The 22609-nt window shown below is 40.6% G+C and overlaps 1 protein-coding gene across 1 annotated transcript; it reads left to right on the forward strand.

Annotated features, from left to right (window-relative positions):
* Window positions 1-1150: 1150 nt before the first annotated feature.
* Window positions 1151-22162, forward strand: RAB11FIP1 (RAB11 family interacting protein 1). The gene is made up of 6 exons (XM_053463544.1): window positions 1151-1653; window positions 12078-12517; window positions 13448-14195; window positions 16715-18277; window positions 20351-20453; window positions 21572-22162. Exons 1-6 carry the CDS (start codon window positions 1304-1306, stop codon window positions 21788-21790), a joined length of 3423 nt encoding a protein of 1140 aa, XP_053319519.1. The 5' UTR covers window positions 1151-1303; the 3' UTR covers window positions 21791-22162.
* Window positions 22163-22609: the final 447 nt, after the last annotated feature.

Genomic DNA, 22609 nt, shown 5'->3' on the forward strand with positions numbered 1-22609 from the left:
TGCAGGGCTCAGGTTGACTTTTGGGGGGCCGCCATTAACAACAACATCAAATTATTCTGGCAGAGAATATGCAGACAACATAAGAGTTCGATGCTTTTTGTCCTTGATGACTTCCTAGCAACCAGGGGCGTTGCTAGGGTGTAAACAGATCTGGTGTAAAGCCCAACAAGAACCCTGAAATATGCAGAAAAAATGTACCTACTTTCTCTGGAAATTCTTTCTGTATGCATGCGTGTCATGGTACATATTTCATAAATATTGTCACGTGCAGCATTTTTTGTCACTAAAGAGGAAATTTTTTTTAAATGTCCTTCCTGTACACAACAGTGACTGACTTTTCATTGTGTAGAAAACTCAAACTTATCAACATTTTCAGAAAAGATTGACACGAGGTAGGTAAAGGTGTATTGAGTGCCAAAATGATGATAGAGAATATATGACTGTAGTTTTATATATATATATATATATATATATATATATATATATATATATATATATATATATAGCAAGATATGTGTGAGGGAATAATAGGCTAAAGCGGTAGGGACACAGGTAGTTCAGGGCCCTAAAAACCTTCACATAGCCTGGGACAAGCCCTGACAATCACATAAGAGTGAATCGTCCCCAAGGCATTACTTGAGATCCCTGCAAAGTTATATTTACTATTTATTCTTTCGGGTCATTTTGAAAGTAATCATTATCACACCAGCAGCCAATAGGCGAGAAAGGAAGAGACATACGCAAGATTCTGCGTTCCAGCACTCGTTTCCGGGTGTGCACCTGTTCGTCAAACTACCTGTTACATCCACGCCGACACGTACCTCCATACGTCAATCACATAAAAAGTAACAAAAGAAAAAAAAACAGGTTCTGTGTTAGCGCGGCTGTGATTGGACCACAATTGGTCCATCCGTATGACAAAGTCTTGTAACCTGCGGTCTGACGGAGGAGATGCAAGCCATAAAACAGACAAGGCGCAGGTTACAAAGACTTACCGGGCTGCGCACCATTGATAAGTAGCCCTCGAAAATCCTAGCAACAAGGAAATACCTTACTCTTATAGGCCGGGGGCAGGCCACGTGATGTGCTAGGTAGCGGTTCCATAGCGCCCGCTCTGTTTCCAGTACATGAGTACAGTCTCTCCCTGGTTGTCAGGGAGAGCACACAAGGGAGTGGAGGTTACGTCTCCTGCTAGCACCGCCTACCTGTTGAGCAGCGTTACAGTTGCCGCCCCGCCCTCCATATACCCAGGGCGAGTCGGCAGGTAGATACGCACTTCGAGGTAGAAGTCCCGCCGACCAAGATGTCTCTAGCCCAGCAGTCTCAGACCTGGTTTCCCACTCACGTCCAGGTTACCGTGTTACAGGCTAAAGCGCTCAGGTCAAAGGGTAAGGCCAGCACCAACGATGCCTACGCCATCATTCAGCTAGGCAAAGAAAAGTACTCCACCACGGTAGCCGAGAAGGCAGTTGCTCCTGTGTGGAAAGAGGAGGCCACCTTTGAAGTTCCACTACTTCACAATGACAACCAAGAGCGGTGCACGGTTCGGGTCATCGTCATGCACAGGGCCCTGGTGGGGATGGACAAGTTCCTGGGACAACTGGAGCTTAACCTGTGGGAGCTGCACCAGAACAAGAACAGGAGGAAGGTCCAGTAAGTATGGGGTCCTGGGCCGGGTGTCTGAGGGAAATCCACCACCCAGGCCAGGTGTCCCTAAGGAATGGGTTCACACTTTAAGGATTTAAGGAACAGAATTAACCTCCCAATAATAATAATTAGCTGTTAATAATGGTTATAAAACTAACAGCAACAGTTTATATCACTAGTGGTTCTGCAGTATAACCTCTGTAAATTACCCCAGTACCAGTCACCATTTAACCCCAAATTCCTTATGTTCTGCGTTTATACGTTTGTTAAACTTTCTATGTAAAACACAGAATCTGCCAGCAGGTTAGATCCATTTGGTATATTTAATCCTGCTTTAAAAACATAGTTTTAGGTCTTATCTTAGATTCAGGACAGCCATATGTCTATCCGGTGCTTTTTAACCTCTACTGCTTTTTCTGAGAGGCTGTTCCACTCATCTACAACTCTGGTCTCTAAAATATAAATATAATGTGATCCCATAGATATCCTGACAATGTATCGGTTTACTATTTATTTATGCTGTGCTTAGTTTGTGCAGCGACCCCTAATATGTTACTGAGTGTTTCCCCCTCGGTCTGTGGGCACCAACCCTACTCCCACCGAGTGTCTTCCAGGGACATTACCGAAGAAATATGCTCCCGTACCTTTCCATTCACACCTTTCAGGTGTCAGTCTTTGAAGCCGCAACGCTGATAGATACAACGGGGCTCGTTGCTGTTTTTTTTTTTTTGTTGGGATTTGTTTTATTTACACAATTCCTGAGTGAGTGTAAATATTTTCATGCATCAGCAACGAGTCACATGTTGCTGAGAACTGTGTGATTAAATAGGCACGGCGAAGGAATGAAAATAATTGGATGACTAATGGCTGTTGCAGGCCTTTTGTGAATACTCTTGTGGTTTTGTGGGGAAAACTAACTTTAATAACAAAATGAAATATATACCTAGGTTAACTGAAATCAAATAGATTGTGAGATTTCAAGGCTACTTAGGTGTCTTCTTCAGACTTATTCATACTTTAATATTTGTAGAAACACTCATTCTATCGCCAAAATACCATACCAAATGTTCACTAGTTCCAATAAGCCCCCTAATAGAATACAATGTACAAAAAATCTCACTTTTATGAGCTGATTCACTGTTTTTGATGAAAAGGAATTAAATACAAAGCAGAGTTGGGACCCCAAATATTTTACTGTAATTGGGCAATATTAGCTCGCGTTAAATAAATGCTCAATTATCTGTATCCATTTAAACAATGTATATGGCCGTAATGCAGATCTGTCGTCAGCGGCACATACATTAATGTGTACATCTCTCTCGCAATAACATTTCATAATTTGCATTCCATAATTTGGACCAAGCTGCTATAAAACGTTAATTACCTTATTTGTTAGAAGAAGCCAGCTCTATGATGTCAGTGTAGCTGACTCCGTAAGTCATGTTGCGTACATAAATACCTGGATCCCTGTCTTATATGTAAATTCAGACTGAACTTACATTGGATTCATGAAGCATTCACTAAACATTTAGTCGACTATCGCAATGCATTTTGTTATTGTTGCAATCACACTTGACCTATTTGCCAGGAATTTCCCTTAACCAGGAAGATGGTTATTTAGCAAGTGGCTCTTTAACATTCTCTGAAATAAACATCAGTGTTAAAGCCCATAATGACTATACTGTTATAATTACACATGGCAATCGGTTTGGTTTATAGTTACCCCAAGATGTTTATCTGGGTTACATTGATTCCCTTTTCACTCTTTAAGCAACTGATACCCAGGTTGCACATTATTTATTTATTTTTATTATTCTCTATTCAGCTCCAACATATCACTCAGTGCTGTGTATTTTAAGATGGGGTGGTTAACAAAAGCATAAATAGATTGTAAGCTCTTGCGAGCAGGGCCCTCTTTACTGAATGTCATAACCCTTGACTGTATGTATTGTAAGAAACGCTGTGCGAAATGTTGGTGCTGTATAAATAATATTTATTAACAGATATACAGTTACAGACACAGCAGGAGTTGAGGGCCCTCCCCATGAGCTTGCCATCTATCCTTATGGTACTTTCATACAAAGTTCATGGTTGAAGAATAAATACTTTATTTTTATTATTATTTATAAAGTCTAACTTTAGTTGACTTTCTAATATGTATTAGCAGAACGTGAAGTCTGCCTGTAAGCGTTGGGCACAACGGTCTCTAGTAATCAGGTTCATTTTTGCATCTCAAATGCGTAACTCGAGTTCCTTTTAATAGTAAGTGGGAGAATTGGCTCCTAGAAAGTTAACCTAAAGCCAGATGGAAGCTACCAAATTTACATTCTGTGGTTAAACTAATGTTAAGGTCCCTGCGGCAACGTACCCCCCAGTGATACACGCCACTGATCTGGTGTATAAAGTGTGGTTTTGGTCCGGAAGCTGGTATGACTTTTCTGACTAATCCTTAATCTAAGATATATTTGTTGTGCTCAGTGGACCAGATTACTCTAGATATTTAAGGCAAAGCCTTGGTTTCAATGATTTTTAGCCTGTCGTAAACCCAATTTGTATCTTTATTGTAAGTAATGATTGGTCAATGAAGTGTATAACTTGGGGGAAAATGACTACCCCCTTAGGAAGCAACAGAAGTGTTTCTGGTCCGCATGTTAAACGCCAGGGAGGAAATGACAGACAAATTAATATTGGGTTTTACACAGCCGGCAGATCGAGAGAGCAGGTGCAGGTGTTTCCTTCCTATTCCATGAAAACTTGGTTAATATTTAACCGGATTGCTTTTGTCCGTGCTCCTGGCATGCGACGGACACAGACACCATAGATCCTTAACACGCTTATTGCCGCGGTAACTGTAAGTATCTGGAGATGTGTTTACAGGATTCAGTTCCTCAGACATTATAGATTTATGCTTAGCTAGAAGAACATGGATTATTAATACTCTACAAGGCAGTCGGCTATAGCTTGTGTTCACCGGGCACAATGATAGAGGACTAATAGTGATGTAGTAAAAGGGCAGCTAATCTTTGTGGAAATGGAACTCAAAGTCTAGGCTTTGTCAAAAGAACTAAAACTGGTTGCTTCCATAGCTGTAGTGTCCCCCAAATCCCGTGCTGCCTCTTTTAACTTCGTGTATCGTATGTACAAGTACGTCCAGGCTGGGATGTAGCTTTAAGATGGAGTCCAAGATACACAGAAATGTAGGTTAACATTGCAAAAAACTGGTTTTATTTAGTTTTTCACCAATAAACTTCCTTCTTCCGTACACATGGAGGCTGACATTGTTGTCGGTCATATTTTGGTCACATACCTGCTCAAACACCTCACTGAGCTGATTCTTTATGGCAATGAGAAGTGTGTTTCTGTACACATTCATTAGTCATAGCGTCCTGCTGGGTGATTAGGACTGAGCCATTCTGTTTACCACTTGCAGAATGATAAGGAGTCAGAGCGTCTTTCTAGTATACTGAGCTAAAAGATAACCTCGATAGTGGAGCTAGAACGCTAATGGTTAATATGCTGCTGCGTGAAAACATGAGGCTAAAACTGTTTTTCAAAAACTGCCGTTTTCTTTTTAAAACTTTTATTTTTACTCTAATCCTGGTAACAAAAAAAAAAATCTGTCATTTAAGAAAAATAAAGACAGGCACTTAATTTAACAGACAGAATGTCCCAAAGCAGTCAGACACTTAATCTGCTCTGAAAAGCCTACTTGTTTGCCTGTAAACTCCGTAATCAGATTAAATTCTTCTTGGGACGCTGTTCGGATGCCAGAACGGTAAGCCAGATACGGGGATGTTATGCAGGAACGGAACAGTCAAATTACCAAGTTGGACTGGCAGTCTTGATCATAAAATACCCTGAGAAGACTGTTGCCGCCTGCTGCCCCCCTTGTTGCCCCCTGCTGCCCCCCTTGTTGCCCCCTGCTGCCCCCCTTGTTGCCCCCTGCTGCCCCCCTTGTTGCCCCCTGCTGCCCCCCTTGTTGCCCCCTGCTGCCCCCCTTGTTGCCCCCTGCTGCCCCCCTTGTTGCCCCCTGCTGCCCCCCTTGTTGCCGCCTGCTGTGTGTTTGAATAAAGGCTGCATTTTCTAAGATTAGATTTAGACGAGAGGTGTTACAGTGCGGTGCACAATATACATTTCCTGTAAACACATAATGTGTATCAGCAGCGTTGGCATATCATCCTGACCATTAAAAAAAAAAAAAAAAAAAAAAATAGCCATTTCTGCTAACATTCTTCAATTAAAAAAAGTTTTCCAATATTTCGGTAATAGAGGCATTCACGCCACCTAATCCCCCCCCCTGATAAACGCCAGACATGCTATGTGTCTGTAATTCTGCAAGCAGGTCACGTAGCACCGTAAGCATGGTGCGTCACTAACACGTGTATATATGTGTGTGTGATAGATGTATACTACCCGATTGTTCTGGATACTCCCTGCTTGCCTCTGTGTAATTTTACTGACCTATGAAAATGCCACTAGGGATAAAGTCTGAGTCTGTCGGTGAAATATTCCATGGATGATCGCTTAGATGATTTACTACAATCAACATAATAACAAAATTGCTCGAGTGTGAAAATTATTAAACACGCTAACAATAAACTAGCTGCGTAATCCATGAATTGTATTATGTGAATCGGCTTGAGTAATGTTAAAAACAACCAGAGAAACAAGGTTTTGCGGGAAGAAGCACTGCCATGCCGAACCCTCTGCCGCGCCAGGCGTTGATTATCAGCGAGCTGTTTAAAACCATTTCATGTTTAAAAACCATTAGTGCATCTTCATAGAGAGCATGGAATACCGGTTGTTGTTTTTGTTTTACTTTGTCATCGTTTTGTTTCCAGGGGTGTGTTATGTTTTATCATCAGATGATCGCTCGGCAAATGCCGTGCTTCGTTTAGCGAGCTATAATAAGCTGCTCTGTGAAACCACCGGTTGAGTCAGCTTGTGGTATCTGTTTCTGTACCTCGTATAGATACCGGTTAAACAATACAGAGGCCCAGTGTTATTACGCATGAAGCCGGTCGGACGGCATTCCTTATGTCTGCGTTGGACAGATAATACATCATTCGTTTGCACACGATATAATGGTGTTATGAATGATCTGTAAGCTGCAGCACCGGCAATCTCTAAAATGCCACCGAGCAAAGCTGTCACCTGTAAATACTTTAAAGCAGGTTGATCATAAGAAAACAAAACTTTACATCAGGAAGCAAAGCCGGGGGGGGGGGTTAAATGTGGTGTATTGTATTTTTATTTGTGTCACTGACACTAGATGATGATAGTGAGTGGGGTCTTTCCAGATTCAAACGCTGAGCAGTCCATTGCCTAGATAATGGACCCATATACCTGCAGTGTTGGCTGTATGAGATCTCTCCGACAGTCATGTTTTGATAATTTGATAAGTATATCTATCCCGTACTTGCTCCTGATCTGTAAGATTTCAAGGAATTCCAACAGGTTTAATAAGTGTTACAAGTGGATGTTTTTTTCCCAGAACACTTGAAATACTCGTGCCCATGAACTCTGTTTCAACTACAGCTCCCTCCCTCCCTCTGACATTCCAGGCGGTTGCTATATCTATGGGCCACGCAAAACAAATGAGACCTTCCAGAATCTACCTACAGTGCCCGGCCGTGATCTGTAACCGGACAGCCCCGACACGTCCCGTAAAAGTGTAGCTGAGCAAAGCGACTCCAGATCTGATGGGATGGCCGTTGGGTACTGAAACGTCTCCTAGTTTGCAGGCTCTGAAGAACAGAGTCCTTGTTGCTTTCTGAACATTGTTTATTCTAGGGGATATTTGCATTTTGTTATGGAGATACTTTGCATTATTTAATAAACCTCCTGGTCAAATATCTTATCCGGTGGGTGATGTTAGTTCAACGGCATGGTAACGTCTGTACCATAATATGTATTTGATGGGGCTGTGAACGACAGCAAAATGTCCTTTTTAAAGGATCAGTAACGCCCAGTGTTTCGACGACAAATGCTACTCGGCTACTTGCCGAGCATGTCCACCCGTCCCAGCGTACAGGCACAATGTTTAAGCTATTACAAGAAGTTGTCCACTTCCAGTTGGTTCAGGCAGTGAAAATGCTGGCATTTTTTAACTCCTTTAATGCATAAACTACTTAAAAGCCTCTCATCTGCATCCAAGAGAGTTCTTTCTGCTTCTGCTATAAAAATTCAGCAGGACCTTTTCTTTAAGAAGAAATTGCAGAACCTGTGTGTCCTCGCTTCTGTCCTTCTAACGTGCGTTTCTCTTTGCATGGTTCTGAAGCCATGTCCATCACGCTAAGCATCGCAATGGAGGATGAAGGTATTTTAAAGAGTGACGCCACTGGCTGCAGAATACAAGAGAATAAAACTATATGTTCCTTGCTTTCTCCAAATGAGTTCTCATGTCTCCATTGTTCTTTGGAGTGTAGGTTGATGCCTACATAATAAGATGTTGGAAGAACCTGACATTGCAGTGGTCGGCTATCCCTTTAAGCCGTGTGCTGTGTTTTGGGAAGCCGCATTGGTTATTCAGAGGAGTTGGATGTTCTCGGAAATGTTCTCGTGATGTTTACACATTGGGTTTTGTGTTCTCTGCGCCCCCGTGGCAGGGCCATGTGACTCTTCTGACACACCTTAGGTGTTGGCAAATGATATGTCTTAATGGCACTTGGCAGGAACTCAGGCATGTGGCTATAAACAAGCAGCACTGATCTGTGGTCGCGTCTGTATAATGTATTTAACGCGGGGCATTAGGAATTATTTACTGCCTTCCTTGCTTCCGGTAAGAATCTAGAAGTCTGTTTATACGATGTTAGGCCCTGGCAGTAGACTGACCCCCAAAAGCAATCTAAGTAAAAGCAAGTGCTTGTCTTTTTGTGTACAAAATATATAAAGATGGCCTTTCTCACTAGTCAATGCGTTCCTAGACGAGCTGGTGTTTAGACATCATGCGTATTGATGCTTCATCGTAGAATCCCTGTAAGTGGATTTGAACAGGTATTGTTTGTTAGAAAGGATCATCGCTAGAGTAGGACGGGATCATGAATTGGATTACATTAAATCAATCTCATGGGATAGACTCTCCCCATAGGATGGGAGGGAGGTCTGGACATTTGCCTCCATATTTTTTGATATTCCCCGGCCCCTGCGTTGTTGGTTTTTACATTAATTCATTGTCAAAAGTAGTTAAGACCAAATTTAACATTTGAGTTAAACTAGCAAATTGTTTCCAGTGTCCCATGCCTTGCGGTTGCTTGAAACCCGTTTTAAAACGCTTGTTTGGGGCTTCATACCGTTCAGCCTACTTATCTCCGTAGGATGGACATGACGGAGATTAGATTATTTTTAGAAGCAAGTGTTGCGTTTTGTAACCCAGGGTGTGACTTTTTTTTAAAGAACACATCCTGCAATCGCAGAAGCTGATTACGCTTTACAAATATCAATAAAATTCTTTTAAAATGCATGTGACATATCTGCCTATTGTGGTTGTTGCTATTTATAGCTGATGCGTGTAAATATAGCATGTTTACTCCTACTGACTACATGACTGAAACTGGAAAAACTTAGAGCTTTGCATGTAAAACAGTAATGGGGGCAAAGTCGCCTTATGAAACTGAGCAAGTAGACTATGTCCAGGGTCTCCTAATCCAGGGGTTTCAAGACTAGGAGACCAGAGACCTTGGGGTACTTCTGGTCAATTCCAGATGTGGGTGTCCCCTCTTAACACTGCTCATTCTAGGGGGGTCTAGAAGCACTGTATCTTATGATAGAACAAGTGCCCCCATATCTACATTTTCTCCTAAATGTGCTCCTAAAAGCACCCGTTTCTGGTCAAACACCATTCTCTTCAGAATGGTTCAGTAGCTGTCTTAAGATATACATCCCCAGATGAAGACACGCAGCTCACAACACGCATGTTAATTCCCCTGGGGTTTTTATTTCGCATTATAAGGGGAGAGTTTGCCCTGTGATTGTTGACCGTTGTCTAGTAGGTTTAGGTTTTGTTTGATGTGTCCATAACCAAATGGTCAGCCAAGTTCCTAGATGTCTGTAATATAACAAGGTTTAATGATAAGAAATACAGAGAGTATTATTATCATCGTTGGCAAACTTTTTATTTCATAAAATCTAAGATCTAGTTGTGACAGACCTTCCTGGGTAAGGTTTATGTAAATACTGGTTATAGCTCAGAATAATCATGTTATTTTACAGGAATAAAAATCTATTGGCACTCTTCTCAATCACTGCCGAAAGGCACAACTGTGTTTTGAAGTAGAAATATCACCTAAAATTTAAGTGCTGCCCTTCAGCCAATCGCACGTTGACTGAATCTGCTCTTGTTAGGAGCCTGATCATAGTCCTACGCAGCCAAATACATAGTCAATTTCCTGACATCACTAGAATGAAGCTTATCTGATGTAACAGAATAATTCATTTCCATGAAGTATGCTGATACATGTCATTCTTTCGCTTACACAGCACCTTATCAGAAGGGAGGCGATTCCCGAACTAGCACTCCTTAGCCGTTCAGCGTCGGTTCTTTTTTGAGCTATCTAATCACATTTCTTTAACTCCCACCCGTTCTGTTTGGGGTGTTTTTGCAGTACAGTCTGCGTAGGAGGAAAGATCCCACTCCGCACCACAGCTGTCTAATAATGTAGATTATAGCATGGAAAGTTCCAGTGAAGTAAACATTTTCAGTAAATTGTAAAAGAATGTATAGGGGAACTTCCCCTTTTTATTACTAGTATAAGACTAAAAATAAGCTCTAGTTTTTGTGTAGTATTTTATTATAATACTGCATTGTGGTATACAAAAGAATGGCTCAGTCTTTAGCACACATCTGACTAATCAAAGTCTATGGAGGAACGGACTCCATTAACATTGCCATGAAGAATCGGTTCAGTGTGGGTTCGGGGAATGTCCTCCGTAATACCACATGACTGACAATGGCAGCCACCAGGTCTGCAGATAGAGGAAGTTTATTGGAAATTACATAAAACCAGGTTTTTGACAATGTTAATATACATTACTCTATACAGCACTGTGATTAGGTGAAAAATAGTTTAAGACCCATTTCTATTTTTTTTTATTTAAATTTTTTATTTAAATTAGCTGATCTCTCTGTGATATTCTTTGATAATTACCAGTAAGAATCTCAAGTGTTATGTAGTTTTTACATAATAATACAAATTCAGACAACTACCCTCGTGTATGCTTTTCTTATCTTAGCCCAGTCAACTAGACCGACCTATATAGAATCGAATGGCTCAGTGTTTGTCAGACTCTGGGGATGGGGGGGGGTTCATTAGACAGACAGGACTTCATTAGCATTGCCATAAAGCATCAGCTCAGTGTGGTAATTGAGTACGGAAAGTCAACCAACATATTTTGACTGCCTACAATGGCAGCCTCCAGGTCTGCAGATAAAAAAAAAAAGTTTATAGGCACAAAATTCAGCGCTAATCTACTATAATGTATATACCACTCTATTCATTTTTGGAACAGTAATTGGTTCTGTGATGTGTGGAATGTGTGCTGAAAGCTTGTCTGAATGCGTGAAAAGCCTAATCCCCGCACTACGGTATTCAGCTAAAATATAAAATTGTTCTGCTCCTCTATAACCCTTAGCACCGGTTTCTGCGCAGATCCTAGAAATGTCGTCTTACCTAGTCTTGTAATGTTTGTTGTTTTTATGATTTTATCGTTATGATGTAGATTCACTTCCTGTTAAACTAACCTTGGTTTCTGACCTCTGTTGGCATGTCGTTGCATTAAGGGCCGTAATTGAAGGACTGCTGATAGAGGCTGAGCTGGTGGTTACTGTAAGCTTTAGAAATTGTCGCCTTTGTTTGCAGGCAACAGTGAATATTGACAGGTGGTTTGAAATGCCACGTTTCATGATAATTATAGATAATCCATTATTACAAGGTGCAAATTCTAAACTCTTAATTAATGAGAAACGAGTCTGACCTTGACATCATTGTTCGCGATTACCTTAAAATGACAACACGTCCTAGAAGTCAGGTAACTGTGGCCCCTGGCTACTTTACTGCTGCTGCTTGACACTTTTTGGTGCGATCCTATATTGATCTCTGTGGATGTATCCCTTATTGGCTGTAAGGGTATATTCGCTAAATAGGTTTATAGGAGAGCTCCCTAAGGAGCTTCTCCTATAAGGTCTGAGCTGGCTGTGTATGATCATACATCCCAGGCTAGGTAACTAGAGCTCTCCCTCTTCTAAATTTGAAGAGGGCCGCGCTAGCTGCATGAGAAGTGGCAAAATAAAACATCTGTGTATGGATTGTCCATAAACAAATCTTATGTCAAATATATTAAAGTAAAATGCATAGAATTTGAGTGACAGGTCTAATTTGATAGACTGCAATATCCAGTTTTACTTAATCTCACATTCTTTTAATCTTTTCAAGGTGGTATCCTCTGAAGTCAAAGCCTGGAAAAAAGGAGAAGGAACGTGGTCAGATAGAAGTAGAAGTCCAGTTCATGAGGAACAACATGACTGCCAGCATGTTTGACCTTTCCATGAAGGAGAAATCGCGCTCACCTTTTGGGAAGCTGAAGGACAAACTCAAAAACAAGCGTCGGGATGGATTCCCTGACACTGCCTCGGCTATAGTTCCCAGCACAGGCCAGTACGGGGATGACAGCGATGAAGACATGCCCGAAACCGAAAAGAAGAAGTCCAAACTGAAGACGCTGTTTAACAAACAACCAGGGCTGAAAAAGAATTCGATTTCCCAGTCCATGTCTGTCCTGCCAACGTTCCAGCCTTCATCTCAAAGGACAGTGCTCAAGCCTAGTGATTTTTCTTCTGATTTAAACCAAGCTTCAGGATCTCCTGTATCTGAAAGTGAGTCTAAATGTGTCTTAAAGGAAGAGTCCCCAAGTGTATTTTTATTGTATTTCGGGACCTATTTCTGTGCATTCTAATGCATTTTACTGCCTGCACATGCACTATGTGGTTATAGGAGTTAGAAAATGAGACCTCTGTCTTTGATCTTTTCTGAAATGCTGTTGAAACCAGAATTGTTGAGTTTCTTACGGAAATCAGTGCACTCCGTGCGGTCACTTAAATCAGTGGGAGTACCAGTAGCATGTATGCAAGCAAAACATCAGTGTTTAGATACCATCTGTGTCGTTTAGTGCTGCGGTTACTCCCATTGATTTCAGTGTGCTACTGAGCATATCCAAGCTCTCACACGCGCACGCTCAGAGGAGGAGGCGTTAAATGAGAGAAAGCTCACTCTCTAATGCATTCTACAAGTTGCATGCGGTAAAATTCATTGAAGTCCAAGCAAAACAGACTTGGCGTAAATACATAATTGGAAAATAGACTTTTCCACGCAAGATGGACTTCAGCATGCGTTTCCCAATATATTTGAATCTGCTTGCAGCAGCAGTGCATTTACTCATAAAACATCTAGCACTCTGGACCTGGTTTGTCGTTCTCTCAGAAACGGACTGTGCCTTCTTGCACTGTCCCCACCTCATTGACACTTGAAGTGTTTTCTTTCATTTGTTATGGCTATCTGAAACCTCTGTTACCTCCAAGATATGGAAGATTCCATTTTGTAATGTGTGGAATTGTTCATACGATGAGCCATGTAAAGATGGTAATAACCATTTCTTTGTTGCCTAGAAATACCCTGGTGCATTTAAATTGCCCTGTACTGTGAATACATTTAAGTTACTTCCCTTGTCATTTAGGTAGCTTTTCTTGTAGATCATATAATGTCCACCTAGGCCTAACACATTGCCTGTTGTCTGTTTTTGTTTCCAGGGAGGTTTCCTAATCTTCCTGCAATTATGACCCACAAAAGAACCGCAAGTGCAGACACCAAGCAGCTGAATCAAATTGCTTCCGGAAACAAGAAAGAAGGGCTCTCCTTCTTCAGTGGCATGAAGTCTAAGAACGATCCCATCACTCGATCCAACTTGTGCATCAATGGAAATCATGTCTATATGGAAGAGGCTGAACCAAGAAGTGAAAGTCCCAAAGACAACTCTCTCACCAATTCACCACTAACCATCCGTAAAGCTCCCCTCTACGCATCTGCTGAAAACCTGTCTTATAAACCTCCCAAGGAGACTTCAAGCACTTCTAACAACAACCCAGAAAAAGAACTGTCCGCTTCTTCCTCTAACGAGTCCCTTAAGTCTTTAACACTGCCTTCCCACAACAACAAGGGAGAAAAGCCAAGATCCGGAAGTCCTCCTTTGATGTCAGGTGTGCCAAAAGAATCAAAGGAGAACAAAAAGCAGGAGAACAAAATGTCATCCCTTCTGTCTTTGGTGACTGGAAGAAAAGATTCTCCTAAAACTACTGAAGTTGAGAACTTGCCTGAAGTGCCCTTGAAGAACGACGGGCCGAAAGCTACTGAGGGTGCATTAAAATCTGAACGACCCTCGGATAATAAAAGCAAGAAGACTTCACAGAATCCGTTTGAAGATGGCCTGTGTGATGAGAAGCCTCCCCAGCAGCCGCAGCCCCCAGAGAGAGGGTCCAAAACCTCAGCTGTTAAACCAAGGTTCGTTTATCTTATCCTTTGCCGTATTAATTTAGCAAAAGAAGTGTCTGCGCTAAAGGTCACCATGTTGGTTTTCTTTGCGGTTATAGCTTAAATATTCAAAATGATGTAAAAGAAGCAGCTATTATAGGAAAGGTGTTCTTGATACACCTGGAAACTTAGACGTTTCATATCTAGTAAAGGCTCACCTTTGTTGCAGTGTGAATGATTTCTCATAACACGCAGCCGACGATATTTCCGGCTGCATTGTCATCCTGGGAGTCCACGTAAAGGCTACCCATCATTAGACAAGCAGTTCTTTGGTTAGTCTTGTTTTCCTTTCAATAGCTTGTATTTGTATGAGAGTATACAAGTAATGTTCCCAATACAAGTAAGTGGTGCTTTCCAGGCTTCATGTTAACCCATACATGTTGCCAGCCATAACAAGGATAGCCTTTATATTACATACCTCCAAAGCCTGATTGCCAATCAAAAAGCACAGGATTTAGGTAGTTAACAATGAAGGATTATACTAAAAGCCCCTATTAACCCAATGAGGAAAATATGAAATGTTTATTCCAAATAAGTTTTTTAAAGGAAAACAAAAGTGTAAAGAGTTACTATTTGGGGCTACAAATGATTACTATTATGAGTGAGAATGTCGGCACCTCTCGAGCATCTCAGGTTTGTATTGAAGAATTATAAATAGTGATAGAAAATCTTTTTTTATACAGTAAAGTCAACATTTGAATGGCGTCTTATTGGTAAAATCATTTAACATGTGTTTAGTAGTTTCCATGATACTATGTGTAATGAATGAGACATGATTTGGCTTCCTGTCACCACTAGCACAGGGTGAATGCTGGTTAAAAAAAAAAAAAAAAAAAATGCTTGTGAGAGAAATGTTTCATCTCATCCAGGCTGACAATTGGAAACATTTCCAGTCCTGGGTGTAGTTTGGCATTTCTCGGTGTTGAAATCATTGACATGGCTATGTATTCACTTGGCTCCAGTCCAAATAACACACCTAGTTAATGCTCCGTCCCACAATAAGGAAGCACATCCACCTCTTTACTGCGGGTTCTCTTAACTCACTCCATTTACACCGATGCAGCCTTATAGTATACAGTTTGTTTTCATGTTTTCGCTGCTATACTAATTATCTTCCCACGAATGATTTTATTTATTTTTTGCAGTAAAGTAGCACGTACAGAACTCTGTTGTGATTTTCAAATTCACCGCTTTTGCAGGGACTTTAAATATGGCAAGGAAAAGGGTATATGGCTTACTAGAAAAAAAATAGGAGCAGAATATAATAGAAACCTTTTAAATTCATAACCTGATTTAACAAAGTACAGGAGGAAAGTATATTTCTTAAGGAGAAGTATATAGGATCAGGACAGAAAACCCAAAGGGTCAGTTCTGCAGCTTAAAAGCTCTTACAAAGTATTTGGACGCTTAGAACAGGACTTCACAGTTCCAGTCCTGTAGAGCCGTTAATTGTATACAGCCCTGCCTTAAATAACATTTTAAATTGAGAAGCTTGTTCTCGGGTGGAATCTATAGCAATTATAGCCTGTTTGCAGCTCTGCACCCTGGACTTGGTGTAATATGTAAGTGCATTGTCCTTCCAGCAGAGGTGGTAGATGTTACTACATCTAGGGAATACAGAATGCATATGTTAAGGTCATGTGCCCAAAAAAAAAGTTTGAATGTTTGTAATAGCTTGAAAAATGGGCAGACTAACTAGTCCTTATCTACCGTCTTAGTTGGTTTCTTATGTTCTGTATAAGCTCTCATTTGCTTGACCTACCCATGCTTTCTATAAAATATATACTCTAAAGAGTCCTTTCTCCATTGAAACCAAAGACCTCGGTTTATTTGTCTGTAGTACATGAATGTGTTCTCTGACCGTTTCTTATATTAACTTCATACTATAACAATAGGCGTTGTCTTTTCCAAAGTAAGTTTATAGTTAGTAATCCCTATTGAGGTGCAAAGTTGGGGGGTACCATGGTTTCACTAAAAATAATTCAGCTATCTCAAACAATTACCCTGACTTCACGGTAACGTATTTACCTCTGATGTGTTTTAGCTCGGTTATATTCTAATATTCCCAGACAAGCATCCCCAGTCCTTTTAGGCGTACCATCCCACCAATGTAGGCCTATGGGTAAAACTTTTAATTAGGTCTTTTAATGGCTCTGCCAAAAAGCAATCGGCACTTTGAGCTTGGCTTGTGCTAATGAGTCCAAAATACTATTCAGAATGGCAAATTTGAATAGCTTTTGTACAGTGATATCCCATCCCATACTATACTGCAGTGTATAATGGCCCAAAAAAATCCAAGGGACTACACATTTAAGTGCATATGATGGCTTTTAAGAACAATTCTGGTCCATATAAATATTTAAGACCATGTGGAAAACCGGTTGCCTTTGTGATTGGCAGTTGATTCAAAGTGCCTGTTTTATTATTGTTGAACTTTGTTTTATCTGCGAGGCAACTGACCTGCAGATTTTATTCTGTCCTCTTTACAGACTGGACGTGTCTTCAGAGGCTGAAACCAAAGCCAAGCTTTCTTCTTCATTTCTTTCTAACGCTACTTTTCTTGAAGCATCTTTTTCTGGTGGTCAGAATGCTCTAACTGCATCTAAATTGCAGCGGGATACCCAAAATAAAACTACTTTGAATTATTCTCCTTCAACACCTGATCCCGTTTCTAATCCTCTTCATGAAAAACGCCCAAATTCCCCTTCAGAAAGTTTAGAGTCAACAGAACCATATGAAAAACCATCAATGCCTTTGTTTTGGAGGTCAGGTCCTTCCTCAAGTGAACCAGCTGAACCAAAGGAGGTTCAAGTCGTTGCCCCGTTCAGTGAAAAAAGCAAAGTAAAAAAGACTTATGTGAAGTCGCTTCTCGATCAACTAAAGGGCAAATCTACAAGCACAAGTCCAACTGATGTAGTGGATGTACAACTGGTGAAGGGGATTCTTCCTGTACACTTGGGGCCTCCCGAGGATTCTGATTCATTGTTAGACAACAAACCAGAGCCCGTGTTTGAATCTATTAATAGAAATAGCGAAGGTTTCACCTTGGGTACTGATGATGGATATGAAGCAAAGTCTGTTTTGTCTTCTGAAGCGTCTGAAAAATACCATGATTCTGTGCCTCAGAATGTCAAGGAACCTCCAAAGCCAGCTCCTCGATCCCAGGTAGTTCTGCAAAAAGAAGAACAAGTAAGGGAAGTGAAACCAATCCCACCAAAGCCAGCACCTAGAAGTGCTTCCAGAATAAATAAAGTAGAGGAACCTGTATCCGAGAGTATACTTGCTTCACAACCATCCCAGCTTATGGATAAATCATCGGCTGATGCATCTCTTAAAACCAAGAGAGTAACAGAGCAGGCATCTCGAGTTGGTGCCTCGCTTAGTGTCTCAGCTCAGTCAATAACCAACATAAAGATGGCAATGCCAGTAATCGATGACTTGGGTTACAGGCTGGATGAGCTTCCAGTCATTCCAGAGAATCCAGAAGGGACCTCAGATGATGAGCAGCTTGAAAGTAAAAATGAACCACTTATTGTAGAGCGTAAGAGTGTTTCAGCTAGTAAAACATCATCCGTGGTGCCACAAAATGAAAAGAACGATCTTTATTCCACATTGCAAACAAACAGTGCTTTAAAACCTGAGAACAACCCAGCTGATTTAACTATGGAGAAGGACAAGAAGAATACAACCAACGAAAGTGAGAGTACGCAAGAGGGCAATAAGTCCTTCCGCGATATTCCAGGCAATGTCATTGAAGACATTACGAGGGATATTCCAAAGAGTAATGTGGACCATGAAAGCAGGGATTCCAACCACCCTTTCTCACCTGAAAATTCTTCTCACACTAACTCTGTTTCTAGCTCTTTATCACACTCTGTAACTCTTCCATCTGATAACACTAATACCCCTAGAACAGAGTCCCCAACAAATCCAACCAGTGAGGCTTCTGAAACCTCTGGCAAGAAGAAGCTGCTGCGGGCATGGGTTTCACCCTCTGAGACACATCCAATCCCTACCGTGCAGAGCGGTGGAACAGTGTCTTCGAGGCAAAGGTGAGAGAAACCGCATTCATTTTTCTTTATTTCACTTTACCTTTTGATTTTTATCTTCTGTAAAATTACTGTTTTTCTTGGCAGCAATGCAAAATAGGACAGTTATAAACATTTTTTATGCATTTTTCTTCACAGAAGATTCTTATTTATTTTGCATGGTATTAGGCCCATAAGATTGCTATTCCTTACATGTCTTATGACTCTATAGATACCATTCCAGACGTGGACTCTGTAGCTTTTATGGTAAAGCATTATCTAGTATATGTATTTCTGATCCACCTACAATGCTGAGTTTACCACAATTGTAACTAAATGATGAACTAGAAACATCATCCCTATAAATGCTCAAACCCTTCCCAGAAACAATTTAAAAAACAAAACAAAAACACAATTGTCATGTGGCACCACACAGAGGAAAGAGTAAAATCATATAGAATTCTATTAAATTTGGAACAGCATCTTTATTAATTTACTAATGTATTTTGAAGCAGCTGTCCATTTAATAACCTTTACCCAACCTTAAGTTTGAAAATTGGTGATTGTTGGGGAATTGTCAGGGGGGAGGGGGAGATAAGGTTCCCAAACGAGACGTTTTCAGCCACTAAGCACACCGGAGAGAATATCTACCATGCACGTTTAAACATTATGATTGTGTACCTCATTTCAGTATATATGGGGTGACTGATAGGATTTGTTGCTTCCCAGAATGTCTCAAAGGGTTAGGAAGAGTGGGTTCCCTTAAAGGATGTATAAACACATTATGTTAAACATTAAAAAAAACTTCTAGTGCTTTCTTTTCTGAATATTAACTTCCTTGGTAATTAAAACAGGATAACTATACAGTTTATCCTGCGCTTCTGTGAAAATAATTCTATACCATGGAATAAAACGAAAAGGCTGAACGTGACTTCAATAGTTGCTACAATAGTTATACATCTAACCTAGTTAAACAGTTTAGCTAAGATCACCGCTTGCTATGGCAGATCATTGCGTTCTAATAACTCCATTGAAGAATTGGTGTAGGTAAACTCCCTCCTTGGATTTCTTAAAGCGTTCTGTGGGACACATTTTCCCCTCTATCATAAACGATGAATACACTTTCTCTCTGTACTGCGCGCCAACTTATCGTGTTAGGAATTTGCTAAGGTTCCCTTCCAAGCTGCCCTTCTGTCGCCAACACCACGCTACACACAATCACACATTAAGTCTGGCACTATACACACACATCTATACACAATGACAATGTGATATATATGTATATATACACACACACGCGCACTATTCCCCCTCTTTTCTCGTGAAGACCTGCCTGCACTGTGTACGAGCTGCCTGCTGCTTCCTCTTCACCACCGCTGGGTCACAATGCAGGCGTTGCAGACAGAGGTGATTTATAATTGACATGGCACCTGGGGTTTGTCAAGCTGTGGTATAAGTTGTGTTGCACTATAACAACGTTTTAATGCAGGAGTATACTGAGGTCTCTCTTTAATGACAGTCAATATGATCATTCAGTAAAATCCAGCTCTGTACAAAGAATGATTGCTTTAAGTGTATAGGGGAAGAATGTGTATAATGTGAAAATGTAAACAAGAAGAGCCTGACTTCTCGTTAATAGCATTGTTTGACTTGGCAACTCCTTACCTGAAACCCACAGAGCAAACTTCTCCAGGAAGTGTTTATGGAAAAACCCGACTACCCCAGCAGCAGCGCATTGGAACATTTGTGTGCTGGAGCGATTTGATTGTCCTCAGTTGTGTGATTGTATGATAAGATGTATATATTCCAGTTATTCATCGTCTCACATTGCCAATTTATACGGGTGTAAGATGTTGAGGTTAATCTGACCCTTTCTTCGCCCCTCGCCTCTGCATGAAGGGCAAAGAAAGGGTCAGATTAACCTCAACTCTGTTCATTCACTGGAAAGATGAAAGTAGATCTCTCGTTGCATGACTGGAGTGTATGGATAGTCTTCATAGATTAAAACGCATCTTTTGGTTAACACTTGAATATCTCTGTTTCTACTTTTTTTCCTATAAGTGTAAGACTCATGCAGACGGCGTGTTTTCTTTGCAGAACTCATCCAGTGAAGCCCATGAACACAAACCATGCCAAGCCTTCCAACGTCTCCCAGCCAATCAAAGCCTATGAGAACACTCTCAATGCCATAAACACCAAGGTAACAGTATACACCATAGCGTGATATGGATATCATTGCAAGTAAATATAAGGCAGTCAATCCTCTGTTATCAGCACACGGTGATAATACTGTCCGCACATCTGTCACTTACTTGCACACCGTGTTTAAGGTTACAGGAGTTATAATGTATTGTAAATGCTCTTAGAATATTTCTCCACACCCTTTTTTATTCTGGTTTATCATATTTAAATATACTTGAACGCCGAACAGCTGCTGTGTAAGCTGCAGGAGGGCTCCAGCAAAGCTCTGCTTAGTCTAGACTGCGGTCTATTGACAGCTCTTTCTTCACACCAATTAAGATTTAAGGCTGTTCTAAATAACCATTATCCTAAGGGAGCTTTGTAAACATTTATAGAAGATTCTCGCTGGGAACCAAGGGACTAATAATTCCTTGTGGTTTACACTTCATATTGTTTCTGTAAACACGAAGCGGTTCTTTAATGCTTCTGTTCTTTAATAAGGAAAATATGGTGAAAAGATTGATTCAATTACTAAGTCCCCCCTTCAAAGATGGCTCTCTGCATGTGTTTCCTATTAAAGTACCAATTTTGGGTGTTGAATGAGGTCTTAAATGTATTCTAAGAGTCCTGTGGAATGCTTTAAATGACAGACTTCTCCAGAGTTCAGGAAATAAGTTTCATGTGGAAATAAGTGTTGTGTATCTAGTGTTCATATGACACTTAGGGGATTTTTTTCCCTTTGAAATTTTTTGCGGTAATCTTGGTATAATTCCAAAAGTTGGCACAGAATGCTAGTCAATAAAGCCACCCCTAGTGACCATAGACGGGCACCTATATCCTGCTCATCAATAATATTACCTGTGACTCTGCATTGGTACTAAAATCCCATTCATTTGTGATTAACCCCTTAAGGACAATGGGTTGTCCTTAAACCCATTAAAAACAATGCATTGTGAGCCCGTAGGGACTAAAGAGGAACAGGTTGGCCTTTATTGTGATAGTTGGTGCAAAACATCAGTCTGTGCATGATGGCATTTACATGGCACGCTTATTTATCTGAACTTTTGGATGAGTGCAACTTGCTTGCTGGAAGTCAATGTATTTCAATCACTTCTTTACGTTCCTGTTCTATTCCAGAAATATGACTCCTCCGATCCAGCTTACGCTTACGCCCAGCTTACACATGACGAGCTGATACAACTGGTCCTGAAGCAGAAAGAGACCATTTCTAAAAAGGAATCACAGGTACGGGAGCTGGAAGATTACATTGACAATCTGCTGGTACGAGTCATGGAGGAGACTCCCAACATCCTGCGGAACTTCGCAAATCAAAGCAAGAAGGCTGGCAGGGTGTAATCCCAGGTGTTATTTAGACTGATGCAATACTGCTCACTATCCGTGTCTTAGACCAAATCGGGGCACAAAGCATATGCCTAGGTTACTGAGCGGGACTATGGTGAGATGTACCCTAAATCAGATAATAGAAAAATCAAACATCTTCCTTTAAGGCTATAGTACGGTAGATAAATGTATATGGTAACTTATCTAAGGAAATATTTAATATCCGTTACTGTAAATCTAAATCTCCTTTTGATTTGATACCCTGAAAGTATCCATTAAACTGATGTCTTTTGCATTTTTATGGGTGAGCTCTGGGGAAAAATGCAGATAGTGCCTAATCACATAAACCTTCTAAAGATGTCAGCACAGTCTTCCATTTATATATATATATATATATATATATATATATATATATATATCTATATATATATCTATATATATATATCTATATATATATATCTATATATATATATCTATATCTATCGTGCCTTAACCTTTCCCAATGTATAAAGGAAAGGTGTTTTGCCTTTTCTAATCAAAGTTACCAAGCAGTTAAACGGGCTACCCAGCAGAACTGTTCCAACTGTCTTTGCAGCACGTCAATAAATAATTGCTTCATGCCCAACGGTGTTTGCGATCCCTTTTGGCTTCGCCAAAATGTCTAGGATACAATCACCCAGTTGTGACTCAGCTTCTAAAAAAAATAAAGTTTCATGTTGCGCTTCAATAAAGAAGCTTTTATCTACATACTCGCAGACCTGCAGTGGTCCGTATCCGTGCAGTAATAGCTGCCAAGAACCTGCTTTCCTTATGACTTCGTGTGCATTCCACGTT

Source organism: Spea bombifrons, chromosome 4 (assembly GCF_027358695.1).
Source record: "Spea bombifrons isolate aSpeBom1 chromosome 4, aSpeBom1.2.pri, whole genome shotgun sequence".
Classification (NCBI taxonomy): Eukaryota; Metazoa; Chordata; class Amphibia; order Anura; family Pelobatidae; genus Spea; species Spea bombifrons.